General features: G+C 36.6%; 2 protein-coding genes across 7 annotated transcripts in view; one reads left to right on the top strand and one right to left on the bottom strand.

The window, feature by feature from the left end:
- The first annotated feature begins 53 nt into the window (after positions 1-53).
- On the top strand, positions 54-2,483 carry LOC105049977 (transcription factor MYB80). Its single transcript, XM_010929821.4, has 3 exons — positions 54-1,268; positions 1,373-1,502; positions 1,751-2,483. Exons 1-3 carry the CDS (start codon positions 1,136-1,138, stop codon positions 2,481-2,483), a joined length of 996 nt encoding a protein of 331 aa, XP_010928123.1. The 5' UTR covers positions 54-1,135.
- A 5-nt stretch (positions 2,484-2,488) lies between these two features.
- LOC105049914 (proteasome activator subunit 4) overlaps positions 2,489-17,848 on the bottom strand; it is a 31,461-nt gene continuing 16,101 nt past the window's right edge. For 3 of the 6 annotated variants that reach the window (XM_073262073.1, XM_073262077.1, XM_073262076.1), the window contains exons 18-36: positions 17,298-17,514; positions 17,139-17,218; positions 16,894-17,011; positions 16,294-16,464; positions 15,560-15,728; positions 15,314-15,357; positions 15,140-15,182; positions 14,925-15,070; positions 14,596-14,690; positions 13,551-14,452; positions 11,279-11,563; positions 11,091-11,186; positions 9,833-9,856; positions 5,687-5,865; positions 5,141-5,222; positions 4,543-4,667; positions 4,188-4,280; positions 3,121-3,274; positions 2,489-2,711 (exon numbers count right to left, since the gene is read on the bottom strand). In XM_073262073.1, the coding sequence (XP_073118174.1) occupies positions 2,670-2,711; positions 3,121-3,274; positions 4,188-4,280; positions 4,543-4,667; positions 5,141-5,222; positions 5,687-5,865; positions 9,833-9,856; positions 11,091-11,186; positions 11,279-11,563; positions 13,551-14,452; positions 14,596-14,690; positions 14,925-15,070; positions 15,140-15,182; positions 15,314-15,357; positions 15,560-15,728; positions 16,294-16,464; positions 16,894-17,011; positions 17,139-17,218; positions 17,298-17,514 (3,065 nt within the window). In that variant the 3' untranslated portion in view covers positions 2,489-2,669. The other 3 variants (XM_073262075.1, XM_073262074.1, XM_073262078.1) reach the window with 2 other exon arrangements.

The raw sequence follows: 17,848 nt of genomic DNA on the forward strand, positions 1-17,848 counted from the left end.
CAAGCCCATACGCACCTGGGCCAAGCCATTGGACGCCCGCAGTTGGGTCACTCTCTAAACTTGTTGGCTACGGTGATTGGTGAGTGGGGCCTTGTGTGCATAACTTAAGAATATAAATAGAATGCTAGATTTGATATAAATAGTTAGGACCTGAGAAATAATCCAGATTTTTTTTTTTTTTTTTGTAGCTACGGATATTTTTTGTACTATGCGTACGGTGCTGATATTATGAACAATAAATTACCATATTAGAATTGTATTAGGATGAAATCTGTGAAGACATATAATTGTCATTACCTGAATTTATCTAGTTTGCTTCATATTTATTATAGCATTCCTAACAATTTTAATTGAAGAATTTCTATAAAAAAAATTTAAAAAAAAAACTAAGAAAATAGAGTACACAAATTTCTTAATATCTTGCCTAATATGAGTTGCAGATGCTCGTGAACATAAGAAGGCCAAATTTAAAAGGAAGATTCTTAGTCCCAAAACTTGCACTCTGTCGACCTTATGTATTCTTGACCAGAAAATTAAAGAAGATGGGGAAAAAAAATAAAGAAAATACAACAAACCAAATTCAAGAGTCTAGAAAGAGAGCATACACAGTACCTTACAATCCTGCACTAATAAAATTATAAGAAATAACAATAATATAACAGCAGCGCTATTTTTGTGTGACCAAAGCACAAAGCTACCCAACATTTCAATACCATTTCGCCGCAGTCAACTAGAGAGAGAGAGAGGGAGGGGGTTGACCAGGCGTCTTGTGGGTGAGCCACCTGCCCCGAGCCTCACGCCCTCAGCGGGCGTTGAATTATTTATACAAATCACGCTCCTTGGGCCTCCATACGCCCACACGTGAACGCTCATCTCTCCTCTTCCCGCGTGTATATAAACAAATTATTTATGGCCTCCACCGTATAGAAATAGAATAGCAAACGAGAAGCAAAGGTAATTATGAAAAAGATGGAATAGAGAATCTCCTGAATTGGACTCCATAGTTTTAGCCCTTGCCAGAGCGGTGTTCGGTATTCATCAGTCCGTGGAGTTAGAGGGAATCTCCAGAAGAAAGAAGAGAGAGACTGTCGAAAGAAAGAGAAATAAGAGGGTGGGCGGCGCTGCCGAAAGAAAGATGGGGAGGATTCCGTGCTGTGAGAAGGACAACGTGAAAAGAGGTCAGTGGACCCCGGAGGAAGACAACAAGCTCTCCTCCTACATCGCCCAGCACGGCACCCGTAACTGGCGCCTCATCCCAAAAAATGCTGGTACGTGTACGCTTTTGTATTCGGTACACACGCTCACTTGTATTCTACCACTTTGTTGAGCGATGGTTTTGAAGTGCCGACTGCCTCTTTCCAAGCGACAACAGGCCTCCAGCGATGCGGGAAGAGCTGCCGGCTCCGGTGGACCAACTACCTCCGGCCAGACCTCAAGCACGGCGAATTCTCCGAGTGCGAGGAGCAGACCATTGTCAAACTCCACTCCGTTGTTGGAAACAGGCAATGCCCACTCCCTCCCTTATCTTCCGGATATATATATATATATATATATATATATATATATATATATATATATATATATATATATATATATATATATATATATAAGACGTAGGCTAGCTAGCTGAGCCATCCGCAGTCAAACAATTCATATTGGTTCATCAATCATGCAGTTTAGTAGATTTTGTATCAGATGGCTGCACTGAGCTAAGGATGTCGACGTTTTTATAATGTTTTTGGTTCATCAGGTGGTCGCTGATAGCAGCTCAGCTTCCAGGGCGCACGGACAACGACGTCAAGAACCACTGGAATACCAAGCTCAAGAAGAAGCTCTCCGGGATGGGGATCGATCCTGTGACACACAAGCCTTTCTCCCACCTCATGGCTGAGATTGCCACCACCCTCCGCCCACCCCAGGTGGCACATCTCGCCGAGGCCGCCCTCGGCTGCTTCAAGGACGAGATGCTCCACCTGCTCACCAAGAAACGAATCGACTTCGTTGGCCCAGCAACACCGGCGGTCAGTGCCGATCCGCGCGTGGCCTACAATGCTGATGCCAACCCCAACGATGACAGGGAAGACACCATCCAGAAGATCAAGATGGGCCTGTCCAGGGCCATCATGCAGGAGCCCAACAATGACAAGGCTTGGGCAATGATGGGCCCTACCGGAGAGCCATCGGATGGCCTTGCCGGGATGTGCAACATGTACCCGGCAGTGGGTGATGGCTTTCGATATGGTGGGACAGCCTACGGTAATGATGGCGAGGGGTCAGCATGGAGTCAGAGCTTGTGCACCGGGAGCACCTGCACTGGAGGTGCGGCAGACCAGCACGGTGGTGGGACGCATGAGAAAGGCGAGGATGATGACGGAGAAGAGGCTGAGGGCGGAAAGGCTGCAAGAAAAGGGGATACTAGCATGTTCGGTTCGGACTGCGTTTTGTGGGACTTGTCTGATGATTTGATGAATCCCATTGTGTAAACAAGTGGAGAAACTCAGGACGATGACTTCAATTGAAATGAATAATTGGTACAAGAACTTACGAATGCAAGACAGTATTACTACAGAAGCTTTATTTTGTAGACTACAACAACATAATGAATATTGAGGTTCCCTTTTACCCTATCTGACAACAACTATTGTGATTTTAGAAGGACTACCGTAGAATTAAGCAAAGTATGAGGAAGAAGATGCGGTGTCTGCAAGAACCTGCAATTTGCCATATTTACAAAAATTAGAGTAAGAAATAACTGAAATTTACCAAATTATGTGTGTGCAAGGTTAATGATAGGATCCCACATTGATGACTCAAATGATTAGATATGATCTACTATTTCTAAATTACTTAAACACAGAAAATCATATGATTTAGAAAATGAATCCAAATCATATGATTTTTTTTGTATATAAACAGTTTATAAATAATAGATTACATCTAATGATTTAGATCAACTTATTATGATCTGATCTGATATGAGTGGAGATCCACTCAATCAGATCTCAGTTTTTCTCCCCCGACACCACCTCCCACCCAACCACACACACACATATCATGTATGTATGTATGTATTTATGTGTATGTATCTATGTGGATTTATCTATGACAAAATGTGCTTGCCTCCAGTTGCTCCTCGGTAAAAGCATCCTTCTGGATGTTCCAAGTATCTGCATGAGTTCGGCGGAACTCTGCAACCGCTTTTGTAACCGTGGATCTGATTGGGGAAGGCTCACCAATGAACCGGGCGAGCAATGTAACGTGACCTGGAAGCCAGCTGCAGAAGTATTTGAATTAGAACATATCCCCATTGTCATCGAGAGAGCTCTAAATGTAACTCTGATTTAACTTCAAAAAAAAATGACTAATTGGATACCCTCGAAATTGCAATGAAAAAGAGCCAATGACATGAATCAAAGGCAATGCCATGTTCCATACAAGCTTAACGAATTCTAAGGATTTTGTCTAGGGTATTTTCTCAGGGGAAGAAATGAAAATCCACTAGTCTAGTGTAGATGGCATCAGAACAATATTCAATTCACAGCAGCCTCGAGCACCCGGTACAGATTAGAAAGCTCTACAATATTTTCCCAGTTTCATCATCAATGCAATTTGTTACCCTGCTGTTCCTTTGCAATCACCGTATGCTCTTATCAAGATGGCAACAGTACTCATGAGACCTTGTTTCCAATAACTTGCATCTGATCAGTTTAAACTTTAAATTATTCACTTTTCTATTCTCACTCAACTGGTTCCAGCTGGAAAATAATTAATCAAAAACAATGATGTAGCCCCAATTGCAAAAATAATCCATAAAGTTTCTACCGTGTATATGAATACAACTCTAATTAGCGCTGTAGTTAAAGTAGCAGACTTTACTCACATTCTCATGCTCCGTGGGTTTCAATCTAGTTTAGCACAAGACTAACAATGAAAACAACTCCACACTCGTGCAACTGTGTGGCTGAATCTAGTTTAGCAGACTAAACAAAGTAAGACTGACAATGAAAAGAACTCCTGATATTTTGCCAATGAGATTTTCATAGGAGCCAGTTTGGCCCATGCATACAGATAGTTCAGACACTAATACTTCTTCCATGCTAAAGATAGCCAGAATTGCCTCACATAGTAAATAACAGAAAATACACAACTCCAAAAAGGATGGCATGCTTTTCATTTCAAACACATACCTGGGCATGTCGTAAGGAACTGAAAGCACCGATGCAGCCAAAGCAAGGACTGCACCATGTGTAGAAGCTATAGATTGACCAGAAGCCAATTTCCTGCAGTTATGACTTCTTAGTCAGCTTAATGTCTAACAATGTAGGGATTTTAATCAATTGAATGCATGAATCCATGAATATTTTCAGTATAGCAGTTATATGATTCAAATATTAGCATGCAGCTGGTGTACTTCTTTATGCAAATGTTTATAACATGCAGTTCTGTCCTTGTCTGTAACCCACGTCAAGTTATAGAAAAATTGGAAAGCCGAGACTCATGGAAGACAGACACCCAAATCTTGTTTAAGAGCATGATTAAGACCTTTGCTTTCGGATCCTGAGAATTGATTGTGCTTCTGCATATGATTGATCACGAAAAGTCCTTGACAAGTCTTCATCTCCACCCTTCATTAAGCTTGCAAGAACCCCAGCAGCATGCTCCCTAACCTAAACTTGTACAGAATTACAGACGTCAAATCACAGTAATAGGCTAAATTGTTTTTAAAACAATAACAACAGAATTGCCTGATCAACAGAAATAAAAGTTTCTCTTTTATCAGAGATGCATGCAAGCTTGTCTTCCAATGCTGTCGAGTTCACCAAATCATTCTTTCCGGAATATAGAGCTATGTAAACATAGGATCAGAAATGAAAGTAGTCTAAACATTGTACCCCAAAAGGGGGCCACATATCAAATATGTATGTGTTGCTTTATTTATCAGAAGGCCTCATAGCAATAGTCATCAAAAAAAGCATGATTGTCTTTAACATGTTATCCTTAAAAACATGTTGCCATCTTTCTGTTTGCGAATGATGACAGAAGATGAAAGACCAACACACTTAATAAATCTCTAAAAGTCACATTTGCTTATCAGAAGGTACTGATGGATTATATTTTAAAATCAGAAAGATGGACTTGCCTCAACTTGGTTGTCAACAAGTAGCTTTTCGATACTTTTCCAGATTTGTAATTTCTCTGAAACTGAGAGAGTGAATGTGTGCCTGTTACAAATAGCCAAAACAATGTCAGAATAATTGCAGTTTAGTTGCCTTATTAGCAAGGTAATTGTCTTCTTTGTATACAGAATCGAGCTTTATAAAATACAACCTAGACCCTACTATTGCTGCACATGTACACAATAAGAGGATAACTGATCTAAAGAGGCCTGTCTAAGCTGACCACCAAATGTGAAGCCCCTACAGATACAGTAAATACAACTCCACAAGCACAATTTTTTATTACATGGAGACAGAAAATAAAAGGCACAGTTAATCAAAATGAGAGCGGACATAAATATTCTCTTACAATATTTTTTTGAAAAAAAAATGACAGGAAACCATTAGTAAAATAGATAGATGTGTTAGAAGGCCATTTCTACAAGAATTTGACAAGGAACTGAAAACAATAGTGAACATACAAAAAATCTCAAATAGCGACCAAGAGTTTTGAGAGAAAAATGCCAAACCTGTACATAAAGGTGCGAAGATATGCAAGAGCTGCAGATCTGGTTCGCCAATTAGGATCATTGACTAAAGAAAGAATCACTGAGACAGCATTTTCTAAGAAAGGCCGAGGTAATATCCTCCATTTTAGTAATTCAAAAGCTGCCTTAGCTAATGTTGACAGGTCTTTATTTGATGTTTCCTGTGAACATGTGACAGCAATCATTATGGAATATGTACCGAGCAATGATGTACAGCAACCAAAGGCTCAAAACGAAAACAAGTAAATTACACATAAACTTATAAAAGAGTAAATTCAACATCTCAAATATGTGCTTGAGATTGGCACAACTTGCAATAAGGAATGAGTGCTTCTTTTTGCACCAAAGAGAAGTGTTATGCCATCAAGTTTAACATAATGCTGAAACATCCTAAGGTATCAGGTATCACCAATCAGTTCTTAGATATTGTGAGAGACTACAAGCCGTTAAGCATGGTTAATGATGTTTTATTGCCCTTTAAGGGTTTCTGGGCTACTGTGCACTGGATCTTGTGTAACCAGAGCTTAGAAATATGAATTTCTAATTGACATACTGAAGTATTAAAAAAAAAAATCGCAGCCAAACAAAACAATAGGGGTATATTGATAGTTCGGCCTCAAATTGTTGTTGTCCTAGTATTGAGAATAAAGAGGAGGATCTTCAGACACTAATCAGAACTTACGCAGTCCACTCTCATTCCTTTATTTCTCTTTTTTCCTTTTGTCCCTCTACATTATAGTCACAATCGATCATCCAGCCCCTGTTTCTTTACTTTTATTCTGTTGTATACTTATCTTTTAGGTCCTCTATGGAAGAAAACTTCATCAGATACCTGCAAGCTGATCACATATATAGGGTTGACTTTTGCCTCAAAGAAAATTTAAGTGCAAATCATTTTATCCCATATTGTTAGGACCACAAACCCTCACATGGTATCAAGGAATCATGAGTCAATAGCAGAACATATCATGTCTCGAATATGTATATTCTGCTCAGCCTGATCTAAAACTCTTCACTTTCTTCTCCTTTTTTCTTTTCCCAACTATGTTCACATGCAAGGCATATGGTGTCTAAGAAGATTTCTTCACTTTAAACTATACAGGCAGAGGCAGCTATGAAGAAAAGGGTGTGTAAATGTAGTCCTGAAAGTCATCAGCTATGTTTCCCTATGCTTTAAAGTCTTGAAGATTATATCCACCAAAGCAGTATTCTCCATGATGTCACAGAAATGCATGGTTCAAACACATGCAAACAGGTGGCTATGTATTTGCTGAACTGACCGCAGCATACACTGCTTCTAAATTGACTTAGGCCCTATTTGGATTGATGTTGGCAGTAGAGCTTTTGGAAGTAGAGCTTTCGAAAATTAGAGCTTTTAGAAATAGAGTTTTTACAAAAAATTATTTGTTGTTTGGTAACCACATTTATATAATGCTTTGGAACTTTAATATATGTTTGTCAAATAAAATAAGAAAGTATTTTTGGTATGATATAATGATAATAAAAGACATTACATGCTATTATATAGTGGAGAATAATATAATATAATATTATATATGAAAATATTATTATGTTGCATAATATTTTATCATATAATGTAATATAATATAATATTATACTATATTATAATATTATTATAATTATAATATAATATATAATGTAATATGATAAAATGGATCATAATCTAATCTAACCATAGATTATAATATAACAGATTAAATTATATTATTAGAACATAATAATATATATTATTAAAATATTATTATATTAAATTGTATTATTATAATATTATAAGATTATATATAAATATTATTATATTATCCAATATCATTACAAATAATGTAATATAATATTGTAATATAATATAATATTATATATATTACAATATTATAATTATAATGTAATATATAATGTACTATGATGTAATGGAGTATAATCTAATGTAATAATAGATTATAATATAACAGATTATATTATATTATTCTAATATAATATAACAATACTATAATCTAATAATATAATATTTAAATTATATTATGTTATATGATAATAATATTATATTATAATATGATATAATAATTATTAATATTACTTTCATAATATAATAATATTATAATAGATTATATTCTATGTTTATAATATATCATAATATTAATTTATAATTATTTATATTATATTTTTAGTATAACAGTATAATATGATGAGATATAAGATGTAATTATGAGATTTGTTAGTAAATATTTTGGTCATCAGAAAAGTTTTACTTAAATCAAAACAGCTTTTTGACATTGGTCAAAAAGTATTTTTAAGAAGAATCTTCAAAATGAAACTTTTCCCAAATAGACCTTTTCAGCTTTCTGACAAAACAAAAATAGCTTCTCGATTTTACCAAATACCACTGTACCATCTAAAAATACTTTTAGAGGGCCAGAAAGTGCTTTTTGGTACTCCAACAACTTTGCCAAGCAAAGCCTTAGGAAACAATAGTGCTGTCTAATTCAGCTCAAGCCAACAGTCCACAACAGTCAATTTTTTATCAAAAGGAGAAAAATATCTAATTTCTCTTTCTCCAAGTGAAGATTAATTTGAATATACATAAGGGGCTTTGAAGACATTTTTGGAATAGAGCCTCATATTAACTCTAATATTATGTTCCTTAAAACGGCTAAAAAGATTTTGGATATGCCAAACTAGTTTTGTTTTTTTTTTTTTGGTGAACAAACTAGTTTTGTTCAGCATGAAGCTGAAGGAGAGCTCATGGAATGCTATGCTACCTGGCTGGGTGTTGTTTAAGGAGCTAAATCTTTCAGTTTCTAACAAGACTCAGAAAACAACAATAAGAGTTCAGAAAAACTTTAAGCACATTAGTAGAGTCCAAGATCTTATTCTTTCTAGTAGTGAAATGCATCTATGAAGTATATGATCAGATACTTGCCATCTCTCTAAGTATAGAAAAACCTTCCAGCAAAAGAATCTCTATTATATACAGAGACCACAGCAATTCAATCAGAAGACAGGCATGGTATTCATGGTGGCCAATCACGTGGTTGTGAAGTGTTAGTTGTGGGACAGGCTGCAAAGACCAGCATATGTACCATGCACTGGGATTTCTGTGCAAACAAAAGAAACATGTGGGATCTACATCTAAAACCCACTGCCAACATGAGGTTCATCATTGCTAACCATCAATCAGATTCAGTGGCAATCTCTAATTGATGCTTTTCTAGCAAGTCCTTCAAGTGAAGAAATGATAACCTTATCAACAGACTTCACTGACCTCACAAGACTGATGAAAAGCCATCTTCTCATGTCAGTCTCCCGCCATCTTCATGGGCTTCCTAGCTAACTGATTCAGGTAAACCATGTCTCCCATCATCCGGTCCCTCCCCTTGGATCATTGACCTTTGAGCATGTGATCACATGATGAGAGATTGCATAGTTTTCCATCTCCTAATATTTCCTGCTCAGTTCATGCATGATTTTAGCAGTCTGGTGATCTACTAAGATTGCTGGTGTTAGTTTGCACTGTCCTAGTCTGCAAATCAAAATTTCTTCTTAATTTTCTATTTTATCAAGTTGATCTAGTCCTTAACCCACATACTAAGCATTTCAGGTCTTCAAGATGAAGAGGATGCAGCCGGTGGAGGATGTATGCTGGAAGGACTTTATCACCATAGTTAAGCTTGGACAAGAACTTGTTACACCACATCCATGTGTCCATATAAATATGAATACCACCCCTTGGGGCATCATTCACTTGAAAACTTAAAGCATCTTGCTCCAAGTTTATCTTTTGGGTCATATGGGGGGCCTTATCTTGGAAAAAAATTCCTAGAAATGAACAATGTACAACTTCTTTATTCACCAATTCAAAATGATGCAAAGCAACCAATTAAAGTTAAATAATTGCTTTGATTTTAATATGATGGTATCCTTATTGATGATTATTTCTCCAATAAAATGAAAGTATCTCATGAAAAATGAAAGAGAATTATTTAATATATTCAAATCCTTGCATGAAGAAGTCAATTTCTAAATTAATAAACACATTATAATGTTACATAAAAAAGATGGTGAGCATTATAATGATGCAATCATATAATGCAAGAAAAAAATCAGCTAACTTACAAAAAGTCCGTAATCTTCTTGTTCCTGCACACAAGAATAAAAGGTCGAGTAGGAAAAATACTGCATCTTTTTGACCAAAGACATGCAAGTCATAACAGTCTGAAGCTTCACTAACAAATTTTTATCCCATAATCATGTGCCTCATGGTATTTAAAACGAGGATAACCCTAAAAACCTCTCTTTCCAGACCTCCTCTCTTTTCCTCCAATGGACCTTGGTTGCATATGCTTTGATCAAAGTTTGGATCCAAAATAAAGATTATGATTCTAAATCTATTATGTGCCTCTTTCATGGTATTTCTGTTCTCCAAATTGATAATTCACACCATTATTCATTACCTAGAATTTTCAGAATGTTCTTAAAATAATTTTAAAAAGAAACAACAATATGAGTGAGAGAAATGCTACTTCTGCATCAAATGATCAAATCAACAGGCTCTCATTAATGGAATGATCTGTTTTCATCTATTGTCAGGACCCCCCCCAAAGAACTTGAATTTTTGTTCAAATGTTTTTCAAAATATGCAGAACACAACAATGAGAACGTGCTATGAACTTGTATGCCCCAGAATGTGTTTGGGCAGGGAATGATTAGTATAATTATTATGCCCTAGGAGAATTAAACCATCCACTTTCTTGCTCATGATGATCATATCATATATGTTTTTGTAATCATATACGTGCATATGTGTTTGTGGATACACAGCACTGATAGAATGAACCCAATTATGTCCGATACATCTAAGAAGTATCCATGCAGTACCAGTGCAGTATCTCCTGCCAATGTTATGGTGTAAAAATCTGGCAAGAATATGATAAGCTGTCAGTAGTATCTACGTATCAGGGAATTGAAGATATGCAGTCATAAGTTTAATTTAATGTCTAACACTGATTTTCAATATTAAGCTTTAAACTATTGTTATGCAGCTGAACCTAGAAAAAATAAAGAAAGAAAGAAAGTTCTGAAACAGTGTTACATAACAAGGTGAAAGAGTATTTTAATGTTTTTCTTACAAATATAAACTATTGGACTGTGTCCATGAATCTCTATTGATTTTTTTTTTAAAAAAATTAAGCAATAGAAATAAATCACTTATATAAGTCATAAGTGAACATCTGATCCTCAAAAATTCTATAAGCATTAATTGATTGACATATGCAGATAGCAACTGGACATAACAACCTTAAAAACATGAAAGATGCAATTTAAAAAGCCATAACTTTTATTGTCAGTTGAAACTGTGCTGCAGTCTAAATACCTGCAATGAAATAACAGGATAAATTAATCCAACAACTATATCCAACAAAACAGAAGATCTTCCAGATTTCAAAGATGAGATTATGAAATGGAACATCTGCAACAATAAAAAAGAAAATAAATCAGTTTTTACTGAAGCAACTGGCAACATAGGGTTTCAATTCCAGGAAACAAAATTAAATGAAGTACCGTTTCCATCGTCTTAACATCTGTTTTGGCTTTTGAATTTGTGTAGCCATTTTCGTGAATCAAATCCATCATCGAATCTATTCTGTCAGATTGATTTGCACTTTGGATATTTCTAGCTAATTCAGAAGCTCTCCCCATTAGAAGTTCTGCCCAATTTTCCTTCTTAGGTGACTCAATCATGTCAATGTCTCCCTCAACCTCTTGTAAACATGTATGCCCCAATGTTGCAAAAAGCCGCTTGTTTGAACATACCACAGAAAGTGCAATGCCAATAGATTCTCTAACCTGCCTCACATTAATACATTTTAGAAGTAAAAGCATAATAATAGACTGAAAAAAAAAACATTCCTCAACAAGTGACAAGTAATTGTAGCATGACCAATTCATAACATCAAACATATATTTGAAGAATATATTTAAGGTCAAGAACCACAGAATTGATCCCTGATACATATTTTAATTCATAAATATTGCTGACAAGAAGAGAAAGCATCTTTCATTAACTATTGATATACATTCTGCAGCTTTGACTTGCATCCAGCATAACTAGGCAGGAAAATTAACTAAACTGCATTCTAAAATTCATCTAATAAATTGAACAAATCTTAGTGATGTGAAAGCTTCAGAGTAAAAGTTCAGACAAGAGGGTAGAGGGAAAAGGTGTGCCCAATTGTACAATATGATATCCAAAGCAAGAAATCTCAAAATATAAAATTAGCCACATTTATGTCAGAAGTTCATGAGCTTCAAATTGTAATAAGCCTCAACAAATGGACGTTCCTTGAAGCCCAGGTGTACCAAGAACAAAGTGAAGCAAGAAATTCTTAACAAGAAACATGTATTGAACTCCTCCTTATGTCAGATAAGCAAATCCTCCATTATTCAATCAGATGCTTGTCTCCATTAGATGAAGAGGTGCAGAATTTGCATCCACTCCAAGTCACAGCTCGGACTACAGGTTGAGCCATCTAAAGGGCCATTTATTGCAATTGTCAATATATGAATGATGATTTGCTGCGAGCTTGGCTGAGCCCACAACGTAAATGTCCATGGCCAGGAGGTAGCCACTTCTGACATCAAGGAACGTGCATGAGTTGCTTTGAGAGCAAGTCAAGAATTAAAGGGCTAATGTGATCGTTTAGGCAATAAACCAACATATTAGAATTACAGAGTAGCCCATATACAATTATTATTTAAGAGTTTCCAAGACAAGACTCTGGAAACAGCAAGATACCTAGACAAGGACACCTTAGACTTAGAGGAAGTACAAACTGGGGGATATGGTATATATTCCAAGGTCCCTTCATTGCATCAGTCGTTCAGAACAAAATTTTATCATAGCACATACAGGAGTGACACTCTGAGCCGTCATATGTACAACCGATGTCTAGATTACCATAGGAAGCCTTGACCAACACAGTGTAGAAAGACAGGGTGGGGGGGAGTGAGATGGTGAGTAAAGTGATTCTTCAATGAAAGGTCCCTCAAGCCAACAGCCAATTTTTGGAAATCCTTTATCAGTTTATCCTAATACAGAGGAACCTTGCACCATATAGGAAAAATCTACAAAGGAAAAAACTGTAAATCTTGTCATTAGAGTTGATTCACACATTAAGGCTCTGTTTGATTGCCAAGAAGAAAATGAAAAGTAATCAACAGTAATCAAAATGGCAAGTGGTTTGTTAACAAAGTTGCTACGATAGGGTCCATTATCCTGATCCACTAAATTTCTGTTATCCTTGCTAAAAATCACCATTTATAAGAGAAGAGTAGTGTTTGGCATTCTAATGAAGTTTAACTTTTTTTCTTTTTATTTTTCTCTCTATTAGTTTCATCTCCAAATGTTGGATAAGAAGAATCCACTCTTACAAATCTCTTCTCTCACTCACATAGCAACCAAACAGAGACTAGTCCTTCTAGGAACCAGGTAGTCTTTGTATATCACAACTCAAACACTGTCAGTGTCACATGCAGCCATGGTGACATCTTCAGGAATATGACTTAGGAAATGAAGACAATTACTCATCTGAATCCTTGGAGCTGTTTTGTTGCAATCAAGTGAGAAAAACAGGATGATGCACAGAAATTCATTTAACCAGACCAACGAGTAATACAGTCAATGCAAATATACTCAAATCATGATTTGACAGGCTGCAATTTGTGCCATGTCTGCTGATGCTAAAAAGCCTTAAAGAAAAGAATTAAAACTAGTTGGAACAGAAGCAAAAGAAACTATGTAAACTTGATAAACATTTTCTAAAGTAAATCTTACTTGGGGAGATGGATGAGTCATCTTATCCAGCAACTCTTCCAGAAGCTTATCATGGTACTGAACCTCTGCAGTAGGCATTCTAGGTGCAGAGATTTCAATGAGTGCAACTGAAAGGAAAGAATACCTCTTGGCCACCACATTGCTTGTCATGGTTTGGGGCAAAGGTCTTGCCAAGCAGTCTAAAATTCTTTGCCTCAGAAGAGGAATTCGTGTGCCATATTTTCCTTTTCCGGTGACTGCATATCTTATGCAAGCTGCCCACTCAGGAATGGACTCCACAGAAGGTGTTACCATGATCTTCTGAAGCTGAAGCATCATCCAACTGTCCCAGGCTTCCAACAGGCCATTAACATCAGAATGAAGTATCCCAGCCATGACTTCAGCAGCAACACATTGCTTTGCTCTCTCTTTCGCACTAGAAAATTCTTCGAGTGCATCCTGAAGCGCATTAAGAACTGGTGTTCCACATTCTTGTATGAGCCGCTTAAAAATCCTTGCGAAGTTAGAGTAAAAGGTGTCATTTCCCACAAGAGATATCCAGCTGGGGGTGCGAGGCCATGATGCTGAGAAGTCAAAATAGAAAAAAGTGATTGCTTTATCTGCCACACTCTGAAAGGATGACACTCCGTGAGTCCCTTTAGAAGCCGAACTCTCACTATCGGCAATTATGTGGACATGGGAGAGACTGTTTAGAGTCTCACTGAAGAATCCCTCCTCCCTTAATATCTGATTCAGTACTCCTTCAACAGATGTATCGTTACTTTCTTTAAGATGATCCACGCAAAGTTGCTGTTCCTGACTGAATATTTTATGCGGTGTTCCTTGTAATAGGGTGTTCAGAGCAGAGATTGCCAGCATTCTTGACTGAGGAAGTTGACTTTTCAAATTTCTTAAAAAATGTCCTGATATGAGACAAACCTTCCATCAGAGTGAAAGAGAGAGATGCAGTATAGAAATAGGGGCAAGTCGTTTACCAGGAAGTATAAGCCTGCACTTATTTTGCAAAAAAATAACCAAGGTGTAATCAATTTTCAGACATACGGACCTGCTGTTTCCCCAAGAATTTTCGAAGACAATTGTGAATCACTTCTGGAAGCCAAAGTTAACAAAAGCAGTACTCTGTTTGCCATCAAATTATACCTGAAACACAAGAAAAAAAATTGTGTAAGATTCCCAGAATTCAAGACATAAACAGATCCAAGTGCATGTATCACTAGAGAAAAATATAGGCAAAAAATGTGACTACATGTGAGTAACAGGTGATACTTGAGAAATATATAATTGTGCAAATTAACAAGCTATTTGAAAATTATGAGTATGATATATTTATGCTTCTGCATGCAAAAATTCATGAAAAGTAGATTCAATCAATACCGCCAGTGCAAGCCAGTGGTGTCAAAACTCATGGAACTGATCTGAGAAAGCAAATCTACAAATTCCTGCCTGTCCAGTTGGCCATCTGAAGTCTTGAAAAAACTCCTTGATATTCCAGAGAAGTGGATATTGTATTTGACAAACAGCTGTTGAGACACCACAACATAGTCAAAATTTAAAGATAAAATCAACATATATTCATTATTATTATATACCTCAGTAATAGCTTTCTGAGCTTTCAGTGATTCATGATGAGAGCTTCAAAAACAACAAAATAAAAGTTGGATCAGAACTTCAGATAGCAATTTGCAAATTCAAGAATTCATGATACAGTTGGACAGAAAATAAGCAAAATTAGAACCATTATCAAAATAAATAGTAAAGATTACCTTGCCAGAAGACCCATGATAAACGAAGAGAATGAAACCGCATCCTGTTTATGGCACAAAGTAAAGATCTGTTACTGAAGACAATAAGTACATGCACAACACATAGACATGCATTTGATCACACAGTCACACACCTGCACACCAACCCATTAACCTACCCACAGCCATACACACAGAAAAAACAAATATATATCATGGGTGGGTTGTGGGGTGGGTGAAACAAGCATATGAATGCTAGTGGGTTACCGTTGTCAAACGCCGGATAACAGTTTGCGTTGAAAGTATGGTGCAGGTGCCTAGTACTGCATGTTCTGGTGCTTTTGGATCACGCAAGTTCCCCGTTAGAGTGAGAACACACTTAGCAATCAATGCTGGCCAGCGTTTGAGCAATTTTGAAAGAGACCTTCCAGCAAGGCTAAAGGTATACAAAAAATGCAATCAGATATACCGAACATATAAGGAGAAACAAAGTGTGTGCGCGTGTGTGTGGAGGGGGGTATGCACTCTATTACAAAAGTACATTAGTAAATCTCTATGATACATTTTTTTAAAAATAAAAACAAAAGAAAAAGATTGCCACTGGAAATCAATAAAGGTATGCCTTTACCACCTCAAATTAAAAAATGCACTTCTTTGTTTCTTAAAAAAGAGCTATTATATAGAATAAAGAAAATCAAAGGCACTTATTATCATGAACATCCCTCAATGCTTAAGTCAAATTCTCATAAAAAGAAAAGGCTTAAGTCACCAAACAAATCAAATAACACTCATCAAAAGGAACACCTTATCTTCGATCACTAATGGTAAATAAGCTGCGCAGTGATCTGATCTTTCATCACACATTCTGCGTTTTCTTTTCTACAATTGATAAAAGTGTGTTGGAAATTCAAAAAACATACTACTGAAAACCTAAAAGATCAGATCACTGAAGTTGACTGACTTACAAATAGCAAAGATATAATCCACACTATTGAACTTACGAGCGAACTGTTTCATAGTTGTGCAAAGAGAGATCTAGAAGATCCTCCATAAGAATAATCATGTGCTCTGAAGGAGAGATGTTGCTATCTGTACAAAATTTACGATATGCTGATTGCGAAGATCTCCATGTATTATGCATGTATGCCTTGTCAATAAGTGCCCACCTGGGCCTGAAAATACAAAGGATAAATGGCATCTTAGAATGTAAATAATGATCATAATTTAATGCTCTAATCAAACGATACACCCAAGGTCCATAATCTTGATACCAAGCACCATACCGGTATGTTACTAGTTCGATATGGCACAGTTCATATGGTATGTACCCTATACCGAGATAGCTCCCAACCATTTTTTTTTCTCACTTTTTATTATGGTACTGTCCGAATCCAAGTGGTATGGGTAGGTCCAATATGCACTCTGGTTTCAGGTAGTATCGGGCGATATAGGGTGGTTTGCTCAGTTCAGACAAATACAAACCAGTTCGACTCATATACCGAATCGAACCTCAATACCATACCTATACAGTTCATACAAGTCGGTACAGGTCAAAATGGCAGACCTTGAATATACCACTTATTGGCAAGATGAGTCCTCACCTTTTCTTTCCTCGGGCATGAGAAGAAACAATAAAATTACATGGAGGCTCAATTATAGCAGCAGACTCCAACTTCCAGGCCTGAATGTGATTCGACCATTCTTCGTATTCCAAGCTTCCTGTAAGTATATCATGCAAAGAATCATAGAAGAAAGGTCAGAAGCACAATGCCTTGTGAAGTCAAAAACTCTGATAAACAACTTGCAGAATCCCAGAATGTACTTCATTTAGTTGCAATGTTCATACCAAAATTTGCTAAAGCATCCATGACACGAATAATAAGTATCAGAAGTATGCTATCATCCGCTCTTTCTTTCAGTAGATATCTGTCAAACATGTAACAGCTAATGAGCTTCAGAAAGATGAGAAACAAGACTAAGAATACCATTGGATATCAAGCATTACTTGCAGGCAACATGTATATGCTGAGCAGCTCTCTCCCTCATTTCTGAACTACCAACAGATGAGCCAACTGCTCCTGCAATTAAAAAGTTACTATGATCCATATTTTCGGTGCCTTTATTTCCGTATGATGGACGCATATCAGGCAAGCATGACATCACGCCTTGCAGTGAAGAGTAAATGCGCAACAGCGTCACCTTCAAGTGTTCCTTCTCATCTCCTATACAGACAATTGCATCAATAATTGAAGCAACAGTTGCAGAAATGCAAATTCCGACATGATCAATCAATCATCAGAAATTAAACAACTTTCATGTTAAGAAAGAGCCTGAGCAGTAGACCAACACATGGAGTCTAACTGAATTAAACAATAGTGAATAGCACAGAACATTGTAGTGCCCTAAAATATTAGATAGGTTTACTGCTAAGCTTAGTCAAGGGTCTTCCTGAAATTTTGTGGTTGCTTTCTTTTCCACGAAGTCAGCCTTGGATGGCAATTAACAGTAAATTCCAAAAGGTAAATCATACATCAATGGGATAAATCCTGATTTCTA

This window comes from Elaeis guineensis, chromosome 8 (genome assembly GCF_000442705.2).
Source record: "Elaeis guineensis isolate ETL-2024a chromosome 8, EG11, whole genome shotgun sequence".
NCBI lineage: Eukaryota > Viridiplantae > Streptophyta > Magnoliopsida > Arecales > Arecaceae > Elaeis > Elaeis guineensis.

Bases quoted from the DNA above. Each gene is read 5' to 3' on its own strand.
- LOC105049977 (XM_010929821.4), top strand. From the start codon at position 1,136: ATGGGGAGGATTCCGTGCTGTGAGAAGGACAACGTGAAAAGAGGTCAG. The intron at 1,269-1,372 runs GTACGTGTACGC...AAGCGACAACAG, and splicing joins CCTCATCCCAAAAAATGCTG to GCCTCCAGCGATGCGGGAAG. The intron at 1,503-1,750 runs GCAATGCCCACT...TTGGTTCATCAG, and splicing joins CACTCCGTTGTTGGAAACAG to GTGGTCGCTGATAGCAGCTC.